We start from the raw sequence: 25,595 nt of genomic DNA, 5'->3' as shown, positions 1-25,595 counted from the left end.
ACCCAAAAGAAAATATGGGCTTAAAATGTGTCCTTCCTGTGCTGTAATTTTTCATGATATATTAGTAAAGTGTCTTTGGATATGATTTAGATCCCCATATAGCTTGACTAGAAAGAGAAAGCAAGTATTCCATGTTAAATACTGGACCCCACATATTTTAATAAATATAAGTCAGAATCTTCTTCATTCCAGACATTCCTGGGAAATCTCTGGGCCTTCAAAACAAAAGCCTACTGAGCCCCTAATTAGTTCCCATCAACCTACCCTAACACATTTTTCTCCCCCTCTATCTTAACCTCCTTGTTTATACTTTTAGGTGTAAGAGATTGAGAGGACCCAAAGTTTTCTTTGTATTTTATTTCTAAGTTCCCTACCTAGTATTTTTTTTATTATATTTATTGATTTTTTTAAAGTGTAAATGTAAAACATCTTCAAAATACTTTAAACATACAAAGAAAATAAAAATCACCTTTAGGGATCCCCGGGTGGCGCAGCGGTTTAGCGACTGCCTTTGGCCCAGGGCGCGATCCTGGAGACCCGGGATCGAATCCCACGTCGGGCTCCCGGTGCATGGATCCTGCTTCTCCCTCTGCCTATGTCTCTGCCCCTCTCTCTCTCTCTCTGTGTGACTATTATAAATTTAAAAAAAAAAAAAAATCACCTTTAATCCGGTAACTGCGAAGGATTATGTATTTGCATAACTATTCTCTCCCCACTCTTCCAAGCTAAGACTCAGTCCCCTTATATTTTCTCATGGCATTATGTACATTTCTTTTATAGAATCTGCCACGTTTTCAGTAAAATTTTTTCATGTGATTGTCTATTTTTCCCATCACTTATCCCCAATACCTGATATTTAGCAGCTGCACAACAAATAACTGATAAATTGAATTGGAATATGATTTGCTGGCTGTGATGGAGCCAAAGAAATGAAATGCTGTATTACCATCCTTCCCAATAAAATCAAGAAGAAAGATAAATTGCAGGAGATACTACATATGAAATTGTTTCCAGGTCATTGTAATTATAAGGTTTTGTAACTTTTTTTTTCCTTAAGATTTTAATTTATTTATTCATGAGAGACAGAGAGAGAGAGAGGCAGAGACACAGGCAGAGGGAGAAGTAGGCTCCATGCAGGGAGCCCGATATGAGACTCAATCCTGGGACCCCAGGATCACGCCCGGAGCCAAAGGCAGATGCTTAACCGCTGAGCCACCCAGGCATCCCTGTAACTTTGATATTTACTTATTCCTGATGCTTCAGTTCTCCATCAAACGTGAAGTCACCACAGTACAAGTCAAGCAGTGGAGAGATCAACTAGATGATAAATGTCATAAAGGAAATACTACGAAAGCAGCAAAAAGAACAGTGACTTCCTGAAAGGATCTTCTTGGATTTTTGTCCGCCAGACAATGAGAAGCCTTTTTGCCATTTTTGGGGGCTTTACCAGGTGAAACAAATAGTAAAAACAGTTTACTAGGGGATCCCTGGGTGGCGCAGCGGTTTAGCGCCTGCCTTTGGCCCAGGGCACAATCCTGGAGACCCGGGATCGAATCCCACGTCGGGCTCCCGGTGCATGGAGCCTGCTTCCCCCTCCCTATGTCTTTGCCTCTCTCTCTCTCACTGTGTGCCTATCATAAATAAAATAAAATAAAAAATTTAAAAACAAAAAAAAAAAACAGTTTACTGACCTTTTTCATTTTAGTTCTCAAATTTGCCATTAAGTTGTAAATACTTAGTTTTTTAGACATACTTCTTTGATCCACCAGAGGGCAATAGACCCTTATATAAAGATAATTTAACCAACTTTAAAAACACAGCAATTAGTGCTTGCACAATTAATTTAGAAATTAAATATTTCTGCTTGTGTTTTTTGTTTGTTGGTGAGCTTCCCAATTAGACAGTAAGCATTTTATTTCTCATTGTTTCGCCTACAAATTTATCAGTGTCCTAGTTATATTTAAGGCTTAATCCATTTCCTAAAGTTTGAATTTGATAACAGTTGTGTAAAGAATATAATTTGGTGCATGCCCATATAGTTGTGGTACAATAAAAAATTCTAGTTTAGAGCCCTAGAGAAGATAGTCTCTGCTCATTATATGATTGCAATTAAGGGGAAAAAAACAAATGAGGATATAATTTGAATGATTAAAATAAGTTTTAAATAAAGTACTAGATATGAAAACACTCTGTGCACTCTGATGTATATACAATTATGATTATTTTATGATTTGGTAAAATAGTGGGTTGTTTTGTTTTTGTTTTAAAGAGAGAGGCAGAGAGAGAAGCAGGCTCCATGCAGGGAGCCCGATGTAGGACTCAATCCTGGGACTCCAGGATCATGCCCTGGGCCAAAGGCAGACACTCAACTGCTGAGCCACCCAAGCGTCCCAAATTGTGTTTTATATTTAATGGTATATGGTAAAACTGGCTTAAGAAGAGGAAAGCTGAAAATCTGGAAGGAAGTTAACTGCTGATGTTCAGATCGACAATTTTTAATCTCAGCAGAGATTAGCCATGGGGATATAATGAGATGGTCCCTCTAAGATCTTACTCTGGTTCCAGGAGAAAACTCTAAACACATAAGTTTACTATGATGTGCTAAATGCCAAATTAAAAAGTAGAGTCCTTAAGCTGGGAAAGCTTCCTGGAGAAGAAAGCTTTAGAAAAAACTTCTTAGAAAATAAACATTAGTCAGGAAAGTAAAAGAACATTTTAGAAGGAAGAAGGAAAAGAAGCAAAGGCAGAGAAATGTAAAACATATTGTAGTGGGGGAGTAGTACAGGTAAGAAAGAGAATAAGGGATTCAACTCAGATTTTTTTTTTAAGATTTTATTTATTCATGAGAGACAGAGAGAGAGAGAGAGAGAGGCAGAGACACAGGCAGAGGGAGAACCAGGCTCCATGCAGGGAGCCTGACGTGGGACTCAATCTGGGGACTCCAGGATCATGCCCTGGGCCAAAGGCAGGCGCTAAACCGCTGAGCCACCCAGGGATCCCCCAACTCAGATTTTTTTGTGTGTGTTCTCTTTAGCATAAATTCCTAACACATAAAGAATAAGAGGAAGAATTGAGAAAAAAGGCATTAGGAAGAATAAAGCCAAATGGAAATGCCTAGACAAACCAAATGATTAGACATCTTTTGGTTAATAGAAGGAGGCTTTTTATTTATTTTTTTTAAAGATTTTTATTTATTTATTCATGAGAGACACACACACACACACAGAGAGAGAGAGAGAGAGGCAAAGACACAGGCAGAGGGAGAAGCAGGCTCATGCAGGGAACCTGACGTGGGACTCAATCCCAGGACTCCAGGATCACGCCCTGGGCCAAAGGCAGGCGCTAAACCACTGAGCCACCCAGGGATCCCCGAGGAAGACTTTTTAAAGGGAGCTTTAGGGATGACTGGGTGGCTCAGCAGTTGAGCGTCTGCCTTCAGCTCAGGGCATGATCCCAGGGTCTGGAAATTAAGTTCCACATGGGACTTCCCTTGAGGAACCTGCTTCTCCCTCTGACTATGTCTCTGCCTCTCTCTCTTTGTGTGTCTCCCTTGAATAAATAAATAAAATCTTTAAGGAGGGGGGCTTTAAATGAAAAAGGAGGGACACCCTATTATGATGTATATACCTACTCTTACAAAATTTTTTCTGAAGTTGCAAAATTCTGCTTAGAGTTTATTATTCAGTGAACGTTGATAAAGAACATACTTTGTGCTAAGCACTGGGGTATATAGTAGAACACAAGATAGACAACGTCAGACTAGGGGTAGGGGTAGAACAAACAAAAATAGGTAAGATGATACATTGATACATGCATTTTCATGGTTGGAAATATCACAAGCAGGATTGGTACTATAAAAGAATGAAATGGGTGATGTCATAAAAACTAAAAGGAAAGATGTTCTAAGGGGTAACATTAAGGATGAGAATGAACCAACTATTTGAAGAACACTCTAGGCAAAGAGAAAAGCAACAGAAAGTTAAAAAGAGGAGAACATTGGGGATCCCTGGGTGGCTCAGCGGTTTGGCGCCTGCCTTTGGCCCAGGGCACAATCCTGGAGTCCTGGAGTCCCGGGATCGAGTCCCGCGTCGGGCTCCTGGCATGGAGCCTGCTTCTCCCTCCTCCTGTGTCTCTGTCTCTGTCTCTCTCTCTCTCTCTCTCTTTCTGTCTCTGTGTCTATCATGAATAATAAATAAATAAATCTTAAAAAAAGACAGAACATTGCTATTCTTCTGCTTCTCTGTTTTATACAAGGATCTTAAAGCACTTTATACTCTGTTAACCATGTAACATTTTTATTTTTCTGTTTGCAGAAGAATTGTCTTTTTTTTCCTTTAAGCTGTGTAGAAATATATATACTGAAATCTAATAAAGTGATTTTTTTCAGCCTAAAAGAACCATTACCCAATTTAGTTTCTTTAAAAGAATCACGCAAGTTTATTTACATTCCTTCCTGTTAATGGAAGAAACAAGTTCTTATAGCTCTTCTAAAGATGTGAAAAGGGCTGATGTCATTCCTGAATTACTGGAATACAACATTTATTCAAAAACAGAATATTTGTTTGAGCTACTCTGTTTTAAATCTTATTTTCTTACTGTTAATGCTTTTTTAAAAGATTCTATTTCAGAGCAGAGAGAGAGAGAGCACGAGCAGGGGAAAGGGCAGAGGGAAAAGCAAAAGCAGACTCCCCACTGAGCAGGGAGCCTGATGCAGGGATGTGGGCTCAACCCCCGGACTCCGAGATCATGACCTGAGTTGGAGGCAGACGATTAGCTTGACCGACTGAGCCACTCAGGTTGCCCCTTGTTAATACTTTTAATGAGGCAGAAAAATAAAATGTTTTCCAATACATTTACACCAAAAAAGCGAATAGACATCTGTTCATTTTATAGTGGAGGCTAAGTTGTTTTCCTAAGAAGTAAATAGTGTATGTACATTTGAAGATGTGCCATTCATCCTGTGGCTATTCTGTTTTTTGTAGGCCATAGTGAGGACACATGAATAGAGGAAGAAAGTTTCTTCTGGCCTCAGTTCTTGCTCTCCAGAATTCCAATTTTATATATCCTTCATGTCAGAAGTGCTTCTCTCGGATAATCCTGGTCTCCAAAAGGTAAAAGTAAAGCCTGTAAACGTGAGAGAGGAAATACATGTGTACACTGTAGTTTTCCTACTGCTCAAGGGCAAATAAGGATTAAATTCACCACCAGACACCATCCCAAGAGTAGAAAGGAGACTGTAACTGTGCTGGGGCTTTTGGGGAAAGGACTTGATAAACCAGGACTACGGGTGGAAAGGGACACTTGATCTGTTGTGGGAGCCAGAGTATTGGCCTGCAGGCTGGACAGAGGGGCAGCAGTAGGGGGAGTTGCCAAGTTCAGATCTCTCTCAGGCCAAGTAGAACAGTTAGTGTATGTTTCTGCCTTTGCCTTTTCTGCCCTCAAGCCCTGAACAAAACTCTAGCTATTCTTCCTTCATCTTAATGCTGACTCTGAAGAGGGTCTCTAAGTCTCCTTGGAAGTTTTGGTTCCACGCTGGCCAAGTGGTGCCTGATGACCTCCAGGAGCACTCCAGGAGGCACCAAGCATGGAGACCCAGCCTTTCCATGAGAGTGAAGATGATCCAGAGTCCGGGGACAAAGGTTCACTGCCACAACTACTCATTACTGAAGTGGAATCACAGGTGTTCTCAGAAGAACTCAGCATCTCTACATTTGAAACTGCCTCTGAAGTTGAGGGCACTTTGGAGCAGCAACAGAGAAATCCCAAAGTGGAGAGACTGAGGCAGTCCCCAGCCCAGGGGAAAGGTTTCAGGCAGTTGATTATCACCCATAAGAAAACTCCCACAGGGAGGAAGACCATAAATGTGAATGTGGTAAAGTCTTCATTTATAACTCACACCTTATAATCCACCAGAGAATTCATTCTGGAAAAAATCCCTTTAAGTATAGCAACTTTAGGAAAACCTTCAACTAGAGCTCAAACCTCATTCAGCATCAGAGGATTCATTCAGGAGAGAAGCCCTATGAGTGTAATGAGTGTGGGAAGACCTTCAGTCAGCATTCATATCTAAGTCAGCATCTGAGAATTCAGTGACGAGAAACCTTTACTATGTAAAGAATGTGGGAAAGCCTGCAGGTGGAGTTCGGAGCTCCTTAGACATCAGAGAATTCATCCCAGAGAAAAGCTTGCCCAATATGCTGAAGGTAAAAGTGCCTCCAGACAGAATTGTACTTTTGTTTAATCAGTTGTAGAACTAGATTACGTAAAAGTTATAAATTACTTAACAAACAAACAAAAACACCATACCAGGCAGATTCTCTTGGGTTGGTTCTTTAAATCCAGAATAGAATTGTCTGGTAATCCTCTAGTGCCAGAGGGAGGTTTCAGATTACCTCCAAGTCTTTGCTATGTACCTGCTTTAGAGGAGAAAAATAGCTTCTTGAGAGTAAATCCCAATCCTTATGGAAAAACTTTGTTCACTTCTGGGATATCCCTAGAATGATGTAGGATTTTCTTTTTTGTTTATTATTTGTTTATTTTCACATGATACCTAGGTTACTTTTTTAATAAATAAATTCCTTCAGAACAGGGACTGTTACAGAAATCTCTGTACCTTTCAGTAGCTTGACACAATACTTTATTGTGGTGCTAAGATTCAGGCCAACTATACCTGAAACACTAAGATTCTTTGATTTTTAAAGTACAGTGAGGGTTAGGGTTGGAGTTCCTTAAAAATACTTTCTCTGGGGTGCCTGGCTGGCTCAGTCTACCTTCAGCGCAGGCCTTTTCACTCTCATTATCTTAAAAGCACATAGTGAATTTTTCCAGAAGCTACATAACGTGTTATATTACAACAGATTGAACTGAGAAGGAAATATGAGGATCTAACTATAGTTATTAAGTCAGACTTTAAAGAGATTTGCAAACTATAAAACAATGCCACTCTTGACACTAATTTTTTTGTTTTGAAACACATATTTTTCATAAAAATAGGTTTTTTGGTTAACCATTCAATGGATCTATTATTTGAGAGAATTAATAGATATTTTTTAGATTTCTTAATTTCTTTCATTTAATTTCTCATATTCAGTTAAAAACAAAAATATTAGCCACATAGACAAAAGCTCTCTGGTGTTCTCAATAGTTTTTAAGAATATAAAGGATCCTGAGACCAAAAAATTTGAAAACTGCTACTTTGTAACAAACGACATTTTGAAAAATAGGGGTGCCTCCAGAAGTTAAATTGGGACTGTGATTTGAATGTGTTGTCTCTACCCTTCTCAAAATGTGGTCTGAGAAGAGATATATCAGTATCACCTGGGAACTTGTTAAAAATGCAGAATCTTGGGCTTTGTCCCAAACTTAATGAATCAGAATCTGTTTTAACAAAGTTAACAAATTATTTCCCCCCATTTACAAATGGAGCAATTGGGGTGAATTTTATGACCCAAATCTAAGGATTTCAGTTCCTAGCCTGCAATTTTTCCCTCGATGTTGTCTTATGACAACTCTAAGAACTAAAAAGCTAATTATAAACTATCTTGCAAATAGAGAGTACCTATGATAGTCTAATAAAAACTAGGTTTATTAGTATAATGTGTATACACACTATATTTTATATTCTTTAAAATATTTGTATTATCTTTATAATATTTAATATGATGAATATGTATAATCTAAGAACAAAGCTGGATTAAAATAAATAAATGTTAGTATGGAGTAATAGACTAGATCTTTTTAAACTTTAATATGGATACAAATCACCTGGGTTGCTTGAAAACATTTGTAAACTACAAAATGCTGATACATATTTTTCTAAGATTTGCTAGGAATTTTTCATTAGACCTGAATGTATTATGAATACATAAAGATAAGGTTAGATGAATGGATTGGCACAGAGCCATTTTCAATGTGGGGAAAAAAAATAATAAATTAACACAGCTGTAGTGATGGTGAGTGAACCAGTAACTTAGACAAAGGATTAACCTTTGTTCAAAATAGTCACCTTGTGAGCTATGGATTTTAGGCTCCCCCTACTGGCTTTCTGGCAATAATCAAAATTATATGACTGACTATTTCTAACGTTATTTTCTATTCGCATTTTGCGGCTCATTTTTAACCCCAGTTATTAGGACATGAAGGAAGAATAAAATCCTGGACTAACCATTACCATAAGATGTATTAAGGTCAGTTTGCTAAATTAAAAACCTGAAAGATCGCTATCAGTTATAAGACATTGCAAACAACTAGAAAAGAGGGGAACACTAAGTAAAATGACAGTAATCATCACAGTATTTAATATTAATTATGAAGAGGAAGCCAGGGGCAGCCCCGGTGGCGCAGCGGTTTAGCGCCGCCTGCAGCCTGGGGTGTGATCCTGGAGACCCGGGATCGAGTACCACATTGGGCTTCCTGCAGGGAGCCTGCTTCTCCCTCTGCCTGTGTCTCTGCCTCTCTCTTCGCTCTCTGAATGAATAAATAAATAAATCTTTAAAAAAAAAAAAAAATGAAGAGGAAGCCGACTGACATTTATTAATTTGGCAAGACCTGCACTAGATCCTTTCTTTCCTTTTTTTTTTTTTTCTTTTTCTTTTTAAGAATTTATTGAGAGACAGAGCTCACACTTGCACAAGTTGGGGGAGGAACAAAGGGAGAAGGAAAGAAAATCTCAAATGGACTTCATGGTGAGCCTGGAGCCCAACTCAGGGCTTCATCTCGCCACCCACAGATCATAACCTGAGCTGAAATCGAGTCCCATGCTCAGTTGACTGTGCCACCCCACACGCCCCTCTTTATTTTCTTTTTTATGCTTTGTCACATTTTATTCCTCAACCCCGTTTTTTACAGATTAAAAAAATAAGGTTTAAGTGATTTAGTAACTCAAGACCAGATGACTAGTACATAATAGATTTAGAGTGGACCACAGTAGTTTTTGACAAGAAATTCTCCCTTAAAAACAAGTTAAAAAAGATATTTCACACCTAATATTGGTAACCTAATAAATTCTCAGCATATTCCAAAGAAGTAAGTGTTCTTCTTTGATTCTTATATTGTTAGATTATTCTTATATTGGTGAGAAAAATAAAACTAGATATTTATCAATATTTATCAAATGTTTCAAGATAATTCATTATTCTCTTATCAAATACTATTTTTTGGTTTTTTGGGGGTATTTTTTGTTTTTTTTAAAAAATAGATACTGTTCTCTTAACAAAAGATAAACAGTAAACATCAGATCTTCTGTTGGTGTGGTGCTCACTTCATTGTTTTCTTTGCCCCCCAATTCCAGAGTATAATATACCTCAATTTGTTAAGGGCAATTTAGCTACCTAATAAGAACATCTCCTTTCCCTTTCTCTCTTACCTTCCTTCTTCCCTCTCTCCTGCACACAATTTTTCTTCGTTATTTCTCTTCTTTTTTAAAGTAGCTCCATGCCCACTGTGGGGCTCAAACTCACTACCCTGAGATCTGGAGTTGCATGCTTTACCAACTAAGCCAGCCAGGCACCCCTTCTGTTTTCTATTTGGTGCTAAACTTAAGTGAGTAAAAGTAGTTGTTATAAATAGAGAAATTCAAAAGATGTTGACCTGAAGTCATTTAAGAATATGTTATATAAGTACTTTTGTATACAAAATATTATTTTTAATGTTTACTTTTCCAAATTTGCTTTCTATTGTATAAAAAAAAATTAGTGAACATCTCTATACTTTTTTTCTCTCTACTCTTCTAGGTCTCGTTGTCCAAAATGTGGCTTTACTGGCAAAGCTGAAAATGTCCGTTACAGATACAAACTTTCCTTAAAAATTGCAGACTCAAACAACTTGTTTGTCATTACTGTATTTGGAAGCTGCTTAGATGCATTTTTTGGTCTTACAGCCAATGGTTTGCACAGGTAAGAATATTCAAAGCATTTCCCCCACCCAGCTTCTTTAGCTTATCAGTAGAATTTGAAAATACATGTTTTTAAGGTAATATGCATTTAGTTAAAAGATGATCACTTGACCTCAGATTATCAATTCCTTTTAAAAGATAATTAAATAGAAAGGTGTTCATTTCCTGATTACATACTGTGATGATGTTTAACTAAGCTCCTTTTATTCAAGGCATATTAAGATGTAATAAAAATATTAGTTTACAATACTCTAATCTAGATTAGAGAAATAAAGGATAAGAAAGTAAAATTGTGGGCAGCCCCGGTGGCGCAGCGGTTTAGCGCTGCCTGCAGCCCAGGTCGTAATCCTGGAGACCCGAGATCGAGTCCCACGTCAGGCTCTCTGTGTGGTGCCTGCTTCTCCCTCTGCCTGTGTCTCTGCCTCTCTCTCTGTCTCTATGAATAAATAAAATAAAAATCTTAAAAAAAAAAAAAAAGAAAGAAAGTAAAATTGTTTCAAATTAAAGGAATATCTAAATCGAGGTTAACATTCCAGTAGCTAAAGTCCTTGAGATAGAAGAAGCTATTGAGGGAATAATTTGTGTATCGGGATCTCTGGCTGGCTCAGTAGTTTGGCTCCTGCCTTCGGCCCAGGGCGTGATCCTGGATTCCCAGGATCGAGTCCCACATCGGGCTCCTTGCATGGAGCCTGCTTCTCCCTCTGCCTGTGTCTCTGCCTCTCTCTCTGTGTCTCTCATGAATAAATGAATAAAATCTTTTTAAAAATAATAATAATTTGCATATCAGAGGTTGAAATTTTGTCATTTCACTTGTATCACAACTTCATCTGCATAGTTTCACCTATTAAGGTATCCTGAGATATAAGAATGACATAAGCAATTAAAGCTTTTTCTTTCCTTAAGTCTTCTACCCTCTTCCTCTAATTACTTGACAGAGGAAATCTCTGTCCATTTCCTTGTAGTTGAGAGCAAACTGATTACCAAGGGAAGAAAGACTTCCTTCTGCTTTGAGGGCTAGAGATCCCACCACTACTTCTTTGCCACTATTGGAATAAATGTTTAGCCTGATTACTCGGAAGTCATCTGCTTTGAGCCTTTTTTTTCTATATGTAACTCAAAAGGTTTATGCTGCATTATCAGACTAATTGTATGGCAAGTTAAAATTTCAAAGCTTTTGTCTTCACATTTTTAATTTTCTCTCCAAGGTACATTCAAGATCCTAATGAGATTTCAGAAACACTGGACCATGATGCAATTCATAATCTGTTAACTAAAGCAGTTGAAATTCGCTTTGTTGGACAAAGTTTTATTTTTGGAGTGACGGTAATTGAGACTAGCTTTCTTTTTAATATTCTGTTAGCATTTCCATTGTAATAAAATGATTTGAATTTTCAGAATAGTCTTTAGGAGTCATAAATGTGAGGGTCTGTAGAAGCACTTTAAACTGTATAAAAATAGGCTAAACATGATCTGTTAAAATACCATGTGTGAGAGCTTCCTCTTTCAAGTCAGAAGAGCCCAGTTCAAATGTTTTCAGAGTTTTAAAAATCTAAATTTATTTGTTTAAATAAGTTTATTTAAATTTATTTTAAAGTCAGAATATTAGATATTTTGTTTTGATATTTGGTATTTATTTCACTCTCCAAATTTTGTTTAAATGCAGTAATAAAACTTAACTCTTTAATGGTATGATTTTGTCATCTGTAAAAGGAAGAGAGCACTAACATGAAAGCAAAGTATCTGAGTATTGGTTACTCTAAGAATAGTAGGAAGAATGGCCTTAAATAATTACAAAAGTGATTGTAGAAGTTCTAAGAATATACTGACTCTGAAGGAATAATCGTTTTCTGTCTCATGTATGCTAGAGGGAACAAATAGAAATTTTGCCCACACTTGAATCAAGGTTTTAAAAGGGGGAATAGCATTCCACACCTGAACAGTGAGAAAAACTCAAAATAACAGTGAAATCAGGAGCTATAGAGTTTGTTGTTAAAATCTTAGGTGTTTTTTTTTTTTCCTTTTTTTGTTTGGTTTTGGTTTTTGGTTTTTGTTGTCTTTTTTTTTTTAATGAGTGAGAACTTTTCCTTAAATATTCAAAGTTTCTGGAAGCTAATGAGAAATACAATAGTAGGTGCTATTGAGCAACTACTATTTGCTTAGCACTGCAGTTTTCCATGTTACTGATAATACAATAGTCCTGCATATTTATCCTTATTTTATACATAAATGAACTAAGATTCAGAGAAGTTAAATAATTTGACCAAAGCCCCCAACACTAGAAATGTTTACTCTAAGGTTTACTTCTATTCCTTATGCTACTTTGTCTATAACACTACAGGTATTGAAATTATGAGGATAGGAGTTATAATTGTGTCCATTTAAATCTGTTAAGTCCCTGTTTCACCTTTGAGACAAAGGAAAAAATTTTTATTGTCATTTAAATTCATTTACTTTCACAGAATTTTGGAAACCAACACGGACAAGGTTCAGATTCCAATAACTCCTTAAAGCAATGCTCTGACCGCAAGAGAGAAGTTAAAGCATTAGTAGCATGCCAGATTGTTCTACCAGACCCGGGTGTTGCAGGCTTGACTGTCATTGACTACTTCCATCAGCTTTTGCAACTCTCTGATTCCAGGAAACTTGATGGCAGCTCCCAGGCATCAAATAGCCACTTACTTGCTTTAGAACAGACAAATAGTGATCTCAGCAGCATATGTGGCCCTGAAATTTTCAAGTCCCATGGAAGAGATAATTTTTCAAGATTCTGGCAGGCATCACTTGAACTTACTTCCACTCTTTCACACCTAACAAATGATTTTTCAGCTTTAGAACAAAGCAAGGCCATTGATACTCTTCACCAGAACAGAAAGCACATCTCTTTTGCAGAGGCCACTGGTTCTAATAGGTGTCATGATGCCTTTCAGGGTTCTTGGAGCCTTATTTCATACATGGATAAAAAGAGCACAGCACAGAAGTTGAGTGAAGAAGTTGGCTTACAAGCTTATCAGCCCAGTGCAGTCACTAGCAGTCATGAAATCAGAGTTACTGACTCTGATTTTTCCCCTTTGAAAATGCAAGAGCCCCTGGAGTCAAGTAATAAAAAATCCTTCCATAGTGCTGTGGAAATTAATAAGTATTCCCCACATGAGCTAACATATCACCAGTATCATGATTTAGATAAGCCCTTTAGCCTTCAGAAGAGATCTACATGTTGTCCACCTTCATCACTCAGACTTGAAGAGATAGTTAGTGGTTCCCAGGACTGTGACCCTGAGATTTGGGATGATCTGCCATTCTCTGAAAGCCTGAATGAGTTTCTGGCATTTGTCAAAAGTGAAATTGCTATAACCCAGAGAGATGCCAGTAGTAGAAAATGTCATCTAGATAATGACATCGATAGATTACATGCAGACCACAGCAAGTTATCTGTGACTTCCCAGAGAACTACTGGAGACTTACATACACCACCTATAGCTTTAAGATTATCTCAAGCAACAATCAAAGCAAGCTATAGCAAAGTCCTTTCCAACTGTGAAGAAAATCCAAGTCCTACTGTTCAGAAGGAGTCACAGTCAAATGACACAGCGGAGGCTGTTTCTATAAGTAGTAATGGAAGTGATATTTCCGAATATTTGCCACCAAATGCTTATCTGTCAGCTCTGTTTCCATCTTCAAAAGGTTCAGGAACAATAGGTACTCTTAAATCTACCAGAATTCCATCACATAAAGCTGAAACTATACTTAGGCACAGTACCTCAGAGAGTGACCATTCTTGTCTCAATAGCAAATATTTCAAAAGATGTGGAGTAAAATCACTTTCAGAAATGAGTGAAAAGTTGGTAACTTTGTGTTCAAGGAGATATAATAATGTTTCTGACCTTTGCAATTTAGAAAATAAACAACATTGTAGGTGGCCAAAGAACCAAGGTGACAGTTTTACAATCTGCAGAAAACTTACATATCCTTTAGAAACTCTTTGCAGTAGTCCAAATAGAAGTACAAATACACTGAAAGAAATGCCTTGTGGAGGTATCAATAACTCAACACAGAACTATTCTGATCATGAAGGTAGCTATGATGCTTCTGCCGATCTCTTTGATGATAGTGCTAAAGAAATGGACATTACGACAGAAATTGCCAAAAAGTCACAGAACATTTTGCTACAGTGGGGAAAATCTTTGGCAGAAAGTCATCGTACAGAATCAAATTTCTCACTGAGATCACTTCCTAAGAATTCCAACCAGTCTTCACAGAAGTTGTCTTCACAAAGCATATCTGCCTCTGCGTGCCCAAGAATCTGCTCTTCTCCACCTCGTTTTCAGTCAGATTCAGAATATGATTTTGGAGATAGCCAAGACTTTGTTCCATGTTCACAGTCAACTCCAGTTGCAGGATTCCACCAAACAAGAATTCATGAGATGAAAGGAACTTTGAAAAACTTACTTGCCTTTTATACGGATCTTGATGCTAGCTATAAAAAAAGGCAGATTTCCTCTGAAAATGATGCTCAGCAAGCCACCCCAAGCTGTCCAAACAATGTAAAGACACCCAGCCAGAAATTCAGAAGCCCTGTTAAATCTGGTATTATACAACCAGAGGTTTTCAACAATAGTCTTATTGCTGAGTGTTCTGAAAGTGATAATGAATGGATCCCTCCTACCACAAAAAAAGTATTTCCTTCAGAAATTCTTGGATTCCAAGTGATGGGTCTAAGGAAATGCTCTGCTGCCTGTGATTCTCCTGATGAAGAAGAGTTACCAAGAAAGAAACTGAAATGCGTCAAACGAATAATGAATTCAGGTTGGCTTTCCAAAGACTCAGGTTTGGGAGTTGGATCTTGTTCAGAAGTCCAGTGTTGCTTTCCATTTTCAGAAAATTGGCCACCTTCCATGCCTGAGACAAAAAGCAGTTGGTCTCCTGAATTATTTTCATAAAAAGTCACCTGAACCCAACTGCTAAGCTTGTAAAGGTAAGTCTGTTTGGAAGCTTTTGCCTCCCGTGGTATGGAAAGCAATGTTAAGTTGTAAAAACCCGAACAGAAGCAAATAGAAAATAGGCATTGTTGTACTTTTTAAAATGTAAAGCCATTGTTTTTCCCAGCATTTTATCCAAATACTTTGGCACTTTATTTTACATTGTTGATTGTCCGTTAATGATACTGTTAATTTTGCTTGTTAAAAGTATTTATTAAGATCACATTTACATTCAGAAATAAAGATTTTGCAAACCAAAACTTAAAGTCTTAATTGTTCTGCACAGCTCAGAAAATGCCTGCTATGTATTAGGGCCAACTACCATGCTGAGTTTGTGATACAAAGCTACGAGATCAGTAGTCTCATGGAGATTCAATTAACCCAGCAACATCTATGGGCTGAGGATAAGAAAGGTAAATGAAAACTTACTGTTTAAAGTTAAATGTGAAACCATTGTTATTTTATTTAGTAAGTATTTATTGAATGGTTACCTCATACCAGATACTGGGCTACATGCTAGGACTTCGAAAATGAAAGTCGGGCCCATTCCCTCAAGAAACTCGTGGTCTAGTAAACAGTAAACATCTGGTGAGTTCTATGATAGGTTTAAGCTTGCAGAGCTTGGAGGAGCAAAAATGAGTAGATTCTAGATTCTCCTTAGCAGCACCTCAGCTGTACCCTGTGAAATCTTTTACAAATAATGAAATCTTATGTCTTTGCCATTCACCAGAGCACTTCTTCCAAATGTACACTCTTCATACCTCCAACCTAGACTACTCTCCTTGCCCCCTGCATATGAAGAAGATTGAGATCACTTGGTGTTCCTCAACTACCCACACCCATAGCTACCCACTTCTCTGTATTCATCCACAGCTTCTTTAATCTCAGAATATTATGCACACCTTCTACTTACTGCTAATCTTTCTTTTGGGGCTGTTGATTATTACACCCATCTTTGCTTTTTTACTACTAACTTTTTGGCTCTCTCCCCACTTTCCAACTTTTTACTTTGAAAATTTACAAATACATGGGATGCCTAGGTGGCTCAATGGTTGAGCATCTGCTTTCAGCTCAGGTCATGATCCTGGGGTCCTGGGATCAAGTCCGGCATCAAGCTTCCCACAGGGAGCCTGCTTCTCCCTCTGCCCATGTCTCTGCCTCTCTCTGTGTCTCTCATGAATATACATATATAAATAATCATTTTTTAAAAAGTTTACAAATACAGAAAAGTTGGAATAATAGTGAAATAACATCTATATATACCACTTAGATTGAGTCATTCTTAACATTGTGCCTTCTGTGTATGTGTATTTGCTCTTACTATATCTATATAGATGTATAGTTGTTTTTGATGAACTATTTAAAGACAAGCTACAGATACATTTCACTCCCAGATACTTTGAGTTTCCTTAAAGTAAGGACTTTTTCTTCTACGTAATTTCAGTATCATCACACCAAAGAATAATAACTAATTATCCAATATCATCTAATATTCAGCCCATATTCAAATTTTTCTACTTGCCCTAGATTGTCTTATAATTGTTGATGGTGTTTAGTCAGGATTTTAGGGGGATCCCTGGGTGGCTCAGTGGTTTAGTGTCTGCCTTTGGCCCAGGGCGTGATCCTGGAGTCCCGGGATCAAGTCCCATGTCGGGCTCCCTGCATGGGACCTGCTTCTCCCTCTGCCTGTGTCTCTGCCTCTCTGCCTCTGTGTGTGTGTGTCTCTCATGAATAAATAAATAACATATTTTAAAAAAATAATCAGAATTTTATTAAGCTTCATCCATGGAGTTTCATTGTGTTTCTTGCTATTTTTCCTAGGACTTTATTTTTCACCACGTTGACTTTTTTGAAGAAATCAGACCATTCTTTTGTAGAATGTCCCACATTTTAGATTTGTATATTTACTTTATAGTATCAGTTCCTTGTTTCTTTGTCCCCCAGTATTTCCTATAAGACTGTCTTGATTAGAGTCAGGTTTTGGCAGAGATACTTCATGAGTTATGTGGTATACTTCATGTTGAATCACATTAGGAGACAGGGGCAAACTGTCTATTAGTGATAGTAAATTAGATTGCTTAGTTCAGTTGGTGCCTACCAGATCTCACTATTATAAAAGTACTTTTTTTATTCAATTGCACTCATTCTTTTTGATACTCTATATAATACTCCTTGCTACCTCCCTGCTAGCTACTCTTGTTCATAGCCAGTCTTCTTTAAAAAATAGTCATTGTCAACTTTCACACCATTCACTGTTTAACCTGCTACAGTCTTATTCCCAACTCCAGTGGCTTTAGTGTCAGCGGTTTTCTAACCCTGAAATCCAATGGGTTTGCCATTTCTTATTTTGTTTGATCTCTGTACTTCTTCCTTTACCGAGCTACTGTTCTCATGTTTTCTGGTTTTGCCCAATTTCTGCTCATCTTTGATCAGGACTGCCTATGGGGCAGATATTTTTTTATCAGGGTCCTTGTCTATATAAACAATTTGATTTTTAAAATGGATTACAGAATTCATGGGCCCATGTAAGGTAGAGTGTTTTGTCAGTAAAGATTTAGAATAATGAATAGAGAAAAAGGGCATGTTTATTGTTCAGTCAGTGCATGTGAAGATTCTTTATAGTGTATAGAAACCATCTCTTCATCTTTATTGTTAGGTGTGCCATTCCTGGCTAATTTCATATCTTCCACTGCAATAAAAGAATAGTAGTGCAGTTATTCACAGTGCTATGACTCTTAAGAACCTGTTTGGATTGAACTATATGGATCTTGTCTCTAAAGTTCCCTCATACCATCTATTTTTTTTTTTTTTCATACCATCTATTTAATGCTGGTTATGTCATTGCTGATAATGTTGCATCCATTGTGTCACTGAATACTGGCTTCCAATGACTATCAAAAGTCATTGTGGTGCTTCATTGATGATTACCAAAAATGCACATCTTACATAAAATATGCAAGAAAGTGAATAATAATTCATTTTCTGGTTATGTTTACCATTTGGATATTTATAGCATAAACATAGAATACATATTCCAACCATGCCTTCTCTTGAACATTTTAGGCTGTAATTACTGCATTCCTAGACAGTGATCTCTTGGTCACACCCAGGAATAATAGGCAAGAGGCCCAGGCGTGGAGCAAAAAGAGTGGTTTCATTTGTGCAAAGAATGTCCATTCCTTCATCAGCGTGGCTTAAGTCCAAACTTGGAGAGTACAGTATCACTATCCATTGAAACAAGAGAGAGGACACTGACTAGAAGGAACAGTTGGCATTGTGGAGCACTAGTCTTAAAAGGCCTCAGATAGAAGGGCCTGGCCTGACACAAGGTGCAATACCTGCAAAGGGTTAAGTGATCTCCTTAGTGCCAATGGCATGTGGTGAATAGGGTGAAGAACAACTGCCACTACCCTCACAAGCCTGAAGTCTATAGACTACAGACTGCATCACAGTTGAAACAGACTAGTGAGAGCCAGTGCACAGGACCACACACACACGACTTAATCCTAAGGGTCAGTGATGATATTTGGTAGCCCAGAACCTGGAATTCATCATTTGCCCAATAGAATCATCTAAACAAACTACCATTCTTGCAGCCCAATCACATACTGTCATGTGAAAGAAATACTGCTTCATCACAGGAATGGTCTAATGTTCAGACCCAGGGCTTCTCGTGGCATGTGCTCCACACAGCATGAGTTAGAGGATTGGAGGTAGGTACCATCTCAAAAGGGAGAGATGGTACCTATGCCAGGCACCAAAGTGAAACTCAGAAAATTTTAAGAGAGGTACTTTCAGCAACCAGATCTCCATGTGGGACCAGGTCTGGACTCAGGCTGCCTTGCTTAGTCCCAGGAACTAGAGAACCTAAAAAATCCTGAGCAAGACACTAAAGCACCAGTCTCCTTGAAGCATGGGTGCTGGGGCAGGATCCGTATACTCAGATCTCAGAAATATTATCTGACCATCTCTTATTCTTTATTTTGTTGTTTGTCTACAGTTTAAAAGATGGTACCTGTCACTGTTCTGTTATTGGCCCTTCTACATATACTTTGGTCGAATTTATCCATTTATCTACAGTTACCATAGTCTGTTTAATCCAAAGTCTGTCTTCTGTCTAGACTTTCTCCTGAGATTCCATTTGTATGTTAGTATTTTTGTTATCATTCAGTTTGAAGTGTTTAATAATTTACATGTGGTTTCTTTGACCCATGAATTTTTTACAAATGTGTTTTTCTTAATTTTCAAGCATATGTGTTTTTTTTCCTAGTTACCTCTTTATTGATGACTTCTACCTAAATTACACTGTGGTCAGAAAACGTATTCTATATTATTTCAGAGACTTTTGATTTGTGGAGACTTGTTCTGTGGCCCCATCTATAGTCAGTTTTTGTAAAAATGCCATATATGCTTGAGAAGAACATGTATTCTGCAGTTAGTGGACGCAGTATTTTGTACATATATATTAGGTTAATCTTGTGCAAATTACTTGGACTGATTTTCCCCCATTCTATCAATTATTGAAGGAGATATTTTTAAATTTCCCTCTATGATTGTGAATGTGTTTTGCACTTTAGTCAGGTTTTTTTTTTTTTGAGTCTATTATTAGGCACAACTTCAATTTTGTATCTTCCTGATAGACTGAAAAGTACATCTTGAAATCTCCTCACCAAAAAAAAAAAAAAAAAAAGAAATCTCATCACCATGATTTTTTTTTTTTAAGTAATCTCTACACCCAACATGGGGCTTACACCCACTACCCTGAGATTACCAGTTGCACACTCTATGGACAAGCCAGACAGGTGCCCCACCATGAATGCTTTTTTATTTGCTAATATCCACTTATCATTGTACTGCATTAGCTTGTTTTGATTAGTATTTGTAAGAGGTTTTGGGGTTTTGTTTGTTTTCCATTCCTTTTTATTTCCCAGTATCTTTATGTCTTAGATATGTTTCCTATAAAATTCTTAGTTGGGTTTTGTGGTGTTGTCCAGTTTAACATTCTTTTTCCTCTAACTGAACATTTAATCCATTAACAATATAATCAAAATATATTTAGGCTTATCTTCTTTCATATTTCCTATTTATCCTGCCTGTGGATTCTTTCCTTCTTTCTTTTCTGGTTGTTTATTTTTCTGCTATCATTCTTGTTTTTCTTCTAGGTTTGGTGATTAAGTGCTGTTTCTTTTTGTTTTTACCATAGAAATTAAACCACGCACCCTTAGTTTTCAAAGTGTAAGTCTAATCAATGCCTATAATCCTATCCAAAAGACCTTCAGTCATTTTCAATCCATTTACCCTTCTCTTAAATTTATCATTAATATTAATTCTTTATTTTTTACCCTATCAGATACTAGTTTATTCATTTCTTTATTTTTGTTTTGTTTTTGGGTTTACCTACATACTTGCCTTTTTCTTTGCTCTTTAATTTATCTTGCATCTTGTACCTTCACTTTTCTTTGGTCTGAAACCTACCCTTCAGAATTTCTTTAATTGAAGTTCTCTTGATGGAAAAACTCAAGTTTTTGTTTATTGTTCAAGTTTTTGTTTATTTGTTTGCTTTTAAAGGCCATATTCACATAATATAAGGTTGAGGTTAGTGACAGATGTCATCCAAGATGTCTAAAACAGACATAAAAATGAGTGGCTGAGAATCATTTTCCCACTCTGGAGATCTAAACCTGAGGTACATGTGTTTGGCAAAGTAGTCCTATTTTTGTAGGCCTTAACTAGATTATTTATCTCATGGTTTGCAGTTTGGTTGGTACCAGATGAAGAGATTGAAAGCATTTGGTCAGATATTAATTTGAACAAGCTGAATGGATATGACAAAGTTAACTGGAGTCAATAAATGCCATTAACAGTGTGTTCCAACTCTCCTTGACCTTTGGGTATTTCTTAAGGAACAAAGGAGAAGTTGATGACGTTAAACCTGTGACTGAGCAGCCAGTCTGCCTGAACTCTACCACATCTGCTATAGATTGCATTAGGTTTCAATTCATATGTTGAAACCTAATCCCCAGTGTGATAGTATATGGAGGTGGTGCTTTGGGGAGGTGATGAGGTCAGGGGAGTACAGCTCTCACAAATGAGATTAGTAATCCTATAAGAAAGGTCACAGAGTTCCCTCACTCCTGTCATGCCATAATAAAAAGACAGCCATCTATAAACCAGGAAACAGGCCCTCACCAGACATGGAATCTACAAGCCCCTTGATTTTGGACTTTGCAGCCTCCAGAACCGTGAGAAATAATTTCAGGTATTGGGGCCCTTGTTGGCTCCGGTGGTGGAACATGCGACTCTTGATCTTAGAGTTGTAGCTTTGAGCCTCTTATTGGCTGTAGAGATAACTTAAAAAGAAAATTTTTATTTTTGGTGTTTATACACTAGTCAGTCTATGGTACTTTGTTAAAGCCACCTGAAAAGATTAGGATAGTATCTCTTAATGGACTGCTAGTTAACTAATTTTCTATTTCATGGTAGTATCATTTACTGTGTGCCTATTAAATGCCAAACACTGTGGCACATTACTTGTATTATTCATTTAATCTTCAGAATAACATATAGTAGGTGGTATTGGCTCAGTTTTAGAGAAGAGAAAACTGAGGCACAGGGATGAAATTACTTATTCAAGGTCATAATCAGTATATGATACAGCTGGAGTTCAAACAGAAGTTTTAGCTATAAAACCATGTTCTTCCCACAGGTACTAACATCTACCCTGACATCAGTTCTCTGCTTCTTCCTTTTAATAAAACCCATATTTTACTAAGTGTTTGTCTCTTGAAAGACTGTTTCCCACTTTCCTTACAGGCCAAGTTCTGGCCAGAGAGCTATAAATAGAAGTGTTGCATGGAACTTCCAAGAAGTCTCTATGGATTGAAGAAATCAAGCCCTTCTACCTTCCTTCCCATTCCTGGGAGAGCGACATGATGGGTAGGGCTATAGCACCCATCTTAAACAACACGTTCATCTTGAAATTAGAGGCAAGAGTTGAGAGATACCCCACTGACAACACAATGAGAGCACAGTATTAGTCCCGGGCTGCCAACCTCTAGATTTCTTTCACATGAGAAAAAGAAACCCTGTCTTGTTTTTTCTTTTTTTTTTTTTTTCAATTATATATAGCCAAGTAATCCTAACCAATATACCACATGTATCAGTATTCCATCTACATTTTGCCTTTCACAATTTTCCAAAGCTACCCAATTCTCTTCTCCATGACCTGTGAATTAGTAAAAATGCTATCTGTAGCTCTAGGTTGTTAGCATTAACTCATTTTGTGAAAGCCCCAAATGGAGAGAGCTAATATTTGTATGCCTCCTCTGTGTTATGTACTCCTATATATTATCTCACATTCTCCCTGTCTCACTCCTACACCTAGGTGCCCAGAGACCCTGCATTCCCTCCTGCTCATTTATATGAAGTGTCTTTGAATAACTCAAAGTCAATTCTTCCCCTTGTGTACTCAGCGACACCAATCCAGATTCTGTCTTCCTCTCCTGTGTCAAGTCACTCACTCTATCAAATAAATAAAATCTTTTTAAAAAATAAAAACATTTGGCCTCATTCTTTGACACCCCTTATCAGCAAAAACTGCCTAAAAGTTTATCCCATAGTCCTTTTCCTCTCTTCTGTTTCTCCTGAACTCATTCAGTGATTCTTTCAGCAGCATTTGACACAGTTGATCACATCTCCTTGGAATATTTTCTTCACTAGGCTTTCAGAACACTGCTCTTCATTTTCCTATTTTACTGGTCATACGTTCAGTCTCCTTTTTATTGTTTTTTAAGATTTTTTATTTATTTATTCATGAGAGACACAGAGAGAGGCAGAGACACAGGCAGAGGGAGAAGCAGGCTCCATGCAGGGAAACCAATGTGGGACTCCACCCTGGGTCCCCAGGATCACGCCGTGGGCTGAAGGTGGCGCTAAACTGCTGAGCCACCAAGGCTGCCCCATTCAGTCTCCTTTGCTGGTTCTTTTCCTGTCGCTAACTAAATGTTGGAGTGCCCCAGGGTCCATTCCTCAGAACTCTCCATTTATACTAACTTCTTTAATGATGTCAATCTAAGACTTTCCATACTTATTGACTCCTAAATTTCTATTTCCAGCCTGATCTCTCCCCAGATCTCAAGCACATATATACAGCTACCAACTCAGTATCTCTTATTTGGATATCTAATAGACATTCCAAACTCAACACATCCTAAACCAAATTCCTGGTTCACCATACCCACTCAAATTCCTCCTTTTGCAGTGTTTCTCATGTGAGCAAATGTCAATGAAACATTACTAGTTGCTTAAGCCAAAAACTTTACAGTCATGCTTGATTCTTATTTTTTCACACTTAAAACCATGAGCAAGGGGATCCCTGGGTAGCTCAGAGGTTTAGCAACTGCCTTTGGCCCAAGGCATGATCCTGGAGTCCCAGGATTGAGTCCCGTGTCGGGCTCCCTGCATGGAGCCTGCTTCCTCCCTCTGCCTATGTCTCTGTCTCTGTCTCTCTGTGTCTATCATGAATAAATAAATAAAATCTTTTTTTAAAAAATGAGCAAGACCTGTAGGCTCTCTTTTTAAAATACATAAAAAATCCATGTTTAAATATTTTTAAAAACTATTTAAAACTTTTTAGATATTGTGGCATCTGGGTAGCGCAGTTTGCTGAGGGCCAGGTTGTGAGGTCAAGCCTCATGTTTGGCTCCACACTGAGAGCAGAGTCTACTTGGATTCTTTCTCTCAGCCCCTTCCTACCCCACGCTTGCTTGCTTGCTCTCTTGTCTAAAATCTTTTTTTTAGGGCAGCCCCGGTGGCGCAGCGGTTTAGTGCCGCCTGCAGCCCGGGGCATGATCCTGGAGACCCTGGATCGAGTTCCACGTCAGGCTCTCTGCATGGAGCCTGCTTTTCCCTCTGCCTGTGTCTCTGCCTCTCATTCTCTCTCTGTGTCTCTGAATAAAAAAAATAAGATCTTTTTTTAAAAAGCTTTTTAGGTATGATTATGATATTGTGATTGTTTTTGAAACACTTGTATTTTAATGATACATATGGAAATATTTCTAGATGAAATTATGTGATGTGTGGGCCCTGCCTCAAAATAATACAGAATGGAAAAAATAAGTAGGAATATGGAAGAAACCAGATTGACCATGAGCTGATGATTGTTGAAAGTGGGCTATGTGTCTGTGTATATGGAAGTTCATTATACTCTAATACTTTGTTTGACATTTTCTATAATAAAAAATTATAGTTCTCATCGTGACCAAAAAAAATTATAACTGTGTGTTTAGGATGTTAACTAGACTTATTGTGGTGTTCATTTGACAATATATACATACATACATACATCAAATATGTTGTATACCTGAAACTAATATATGTCAGTTACACCTCAATTGAAGAAAACTGTTAAATAAAATATATCCAGAATGTAAACACACAATCTCCATACCTACCCCTATGGCCGAAGTCACCTTCTTTCATGTGGATTATACCAATCATCTTCCAAATGATCTCCCTGCTTCTACTTTTACCCTTTTATAATCTACTCTTAACATAGCAGCAGTCTATTAAAATATAAGTCAAATCATAGCCTACTCAAAACCTTCCAAGGGCTGCTATGATCCGTATCACCACTCCCCTCAAACCTCATCTCCCTTTTACCCCTCTCTTATTTGTTTTAGCCATACTGTAATTCTTTTGCCTTAAGGTCTTTGTACATTCTGTTCCCTCTGCCTAGAACACTTTCACAAAAATAGGCACACCATTCCCACTTTTCCTGCAAGTCTATTTTCAAAAGACTATCGATGCAACCTCTCCATAACCACCTTGTATAAGAGTGACACTCCACCATCAATGCTTCTCTCCCTTGCCTTGGTTTATTTTCTTCACAGTAATTACCATCAGACATTACTATGTATTATTTTCTATGCTATGATATTTCCATTAAAGTAAGTTTTTATATTTTGTTCACTGCTATAGTTTCAATGACTAGAACACTTCTTGGTGCACAGCAAGTGTTTGACAAATAATTGAAGGCCGGCATTGAGATCCTCATTTTATAATGATGAAAGCAAGATAAAGGGGCTAAGTAACTTGCCCAAAGTAATACAGATGCTTTGACCAAAGGCTTTTGTACTCTTCATTCTTTTTGTTTGGAATGCTTCCCACGTTCAAAGCAGGGTCTTAATCTTTGTCTTCCATTGAAACGTGTGTACTTTCTACTCCAGCTGCAGAAAATACTTCACAAGGTTACCAGGAGGATTAAATGTGAATATGAGCATGGATAAACTTTGTAGAGTGTTAGGCCACATGCAGTTGTTAGCCCTTGTGGTTTCATCTCTAAGATCAAAGTCAAACTAGCCTGTTTCTTCAAGCTTATTTTTATCTAGATGTGAAAATAGAACTATTTTCTAGGAAGCCTGAATAAATTTCAGGTATGAAAAGTTTAGATAGGATGTCTTATGTTACTAACATGTGGTTTCCTGCAAGTAAGTAATGGAAATAAGATATTTCAGTTATTGAAATACTCAGAGGTGAGCACCTGGCCAAAAGCACAGACACATGACTGTGGTTTAAATATAGCTCCCAGTTTCATCTCTCAGCTGCAGATGTGTTTTGAGGTATATAGATAGCTTATATGAGATATAGTCTGCCTGTTAGCTGATGTAGAATAATTGAATCAACTAAGTTCTCCTCAAAAGTTTTTCAAAACACTAATTTCCAATTTG

The 25,595-nt window shown here is 37.6% G+C and overlaps 1 protein-coding gene across 8 annotated transcripts in view; it reads left to right on the top strand.

The window, feature by feature from the left end:
* DDIAS (DNA damage induced apoptosis suppressor) overlaps positions 1 to 24,958 on the top strand; it is a 29,887-nt gene extending 4,929 nt beyond the window's left edge. For 3 of the 8 annotated variants that reach the window (XR_007404583.1, XR_007404587.1, XR_007404586.1), the window contains 6 exons: positions 4,983 to 5,111; positions 9,732 to 9,893; positions 11,098 to 11,215; positions 12,352 to 14,864; positions 15,155 to 15,281; positions 21,682 to 24,958. Coding sequence is in view for 1 of the 8 variants with exons in the window: in XM_025419495.3 (XP_025275280.3) it covers positions 4,999 to 5,111; positions 9,732 to 9,893; positions 11,098 to 11,215; positions 12,352 to 14,829 (2,871 nt within the window). In the remaining 7 variants the exon portion in view is untranslated. Of the gene's footprint in view, positions 1 to 1,263; positions 1,451 to 4,982; positions 5,112 to 9,731; positions 9,894 to 11,097; positions 11,216 to 12,351; positions 14,865 to 15,154; positions 15,282 to 21,681 lie in introns of all 8 variants that reach the window. The other 5 variants (XR_007404582.1, XR_007404584.1, XR_007404585.1 and 2 more) reach the window with 4 other exon arrangements.
* The last annotated feature ends 637 nt before the right edge of the window (positions 24,959 to 25,595 follow it).

The sequence above is a fragment of the Canis lupus genome, chromosome 21, assembly GCF_003254725.2.
Source record: "Canis lupus dingo isolate Sandy chromosome 21, ASM325472v2, whole genome shotgun sequence".
Classification (NCBI taxonomy): Eukaryota; Metazoa; Chordata; class Mammalia; order Carnivora; family Canidae; genus Canis; species Canis lupus.
Note: the sequence above shows the minus strand (reverse complement) of the source record. Positions and strands in the feature narration are given on the sequence as shown.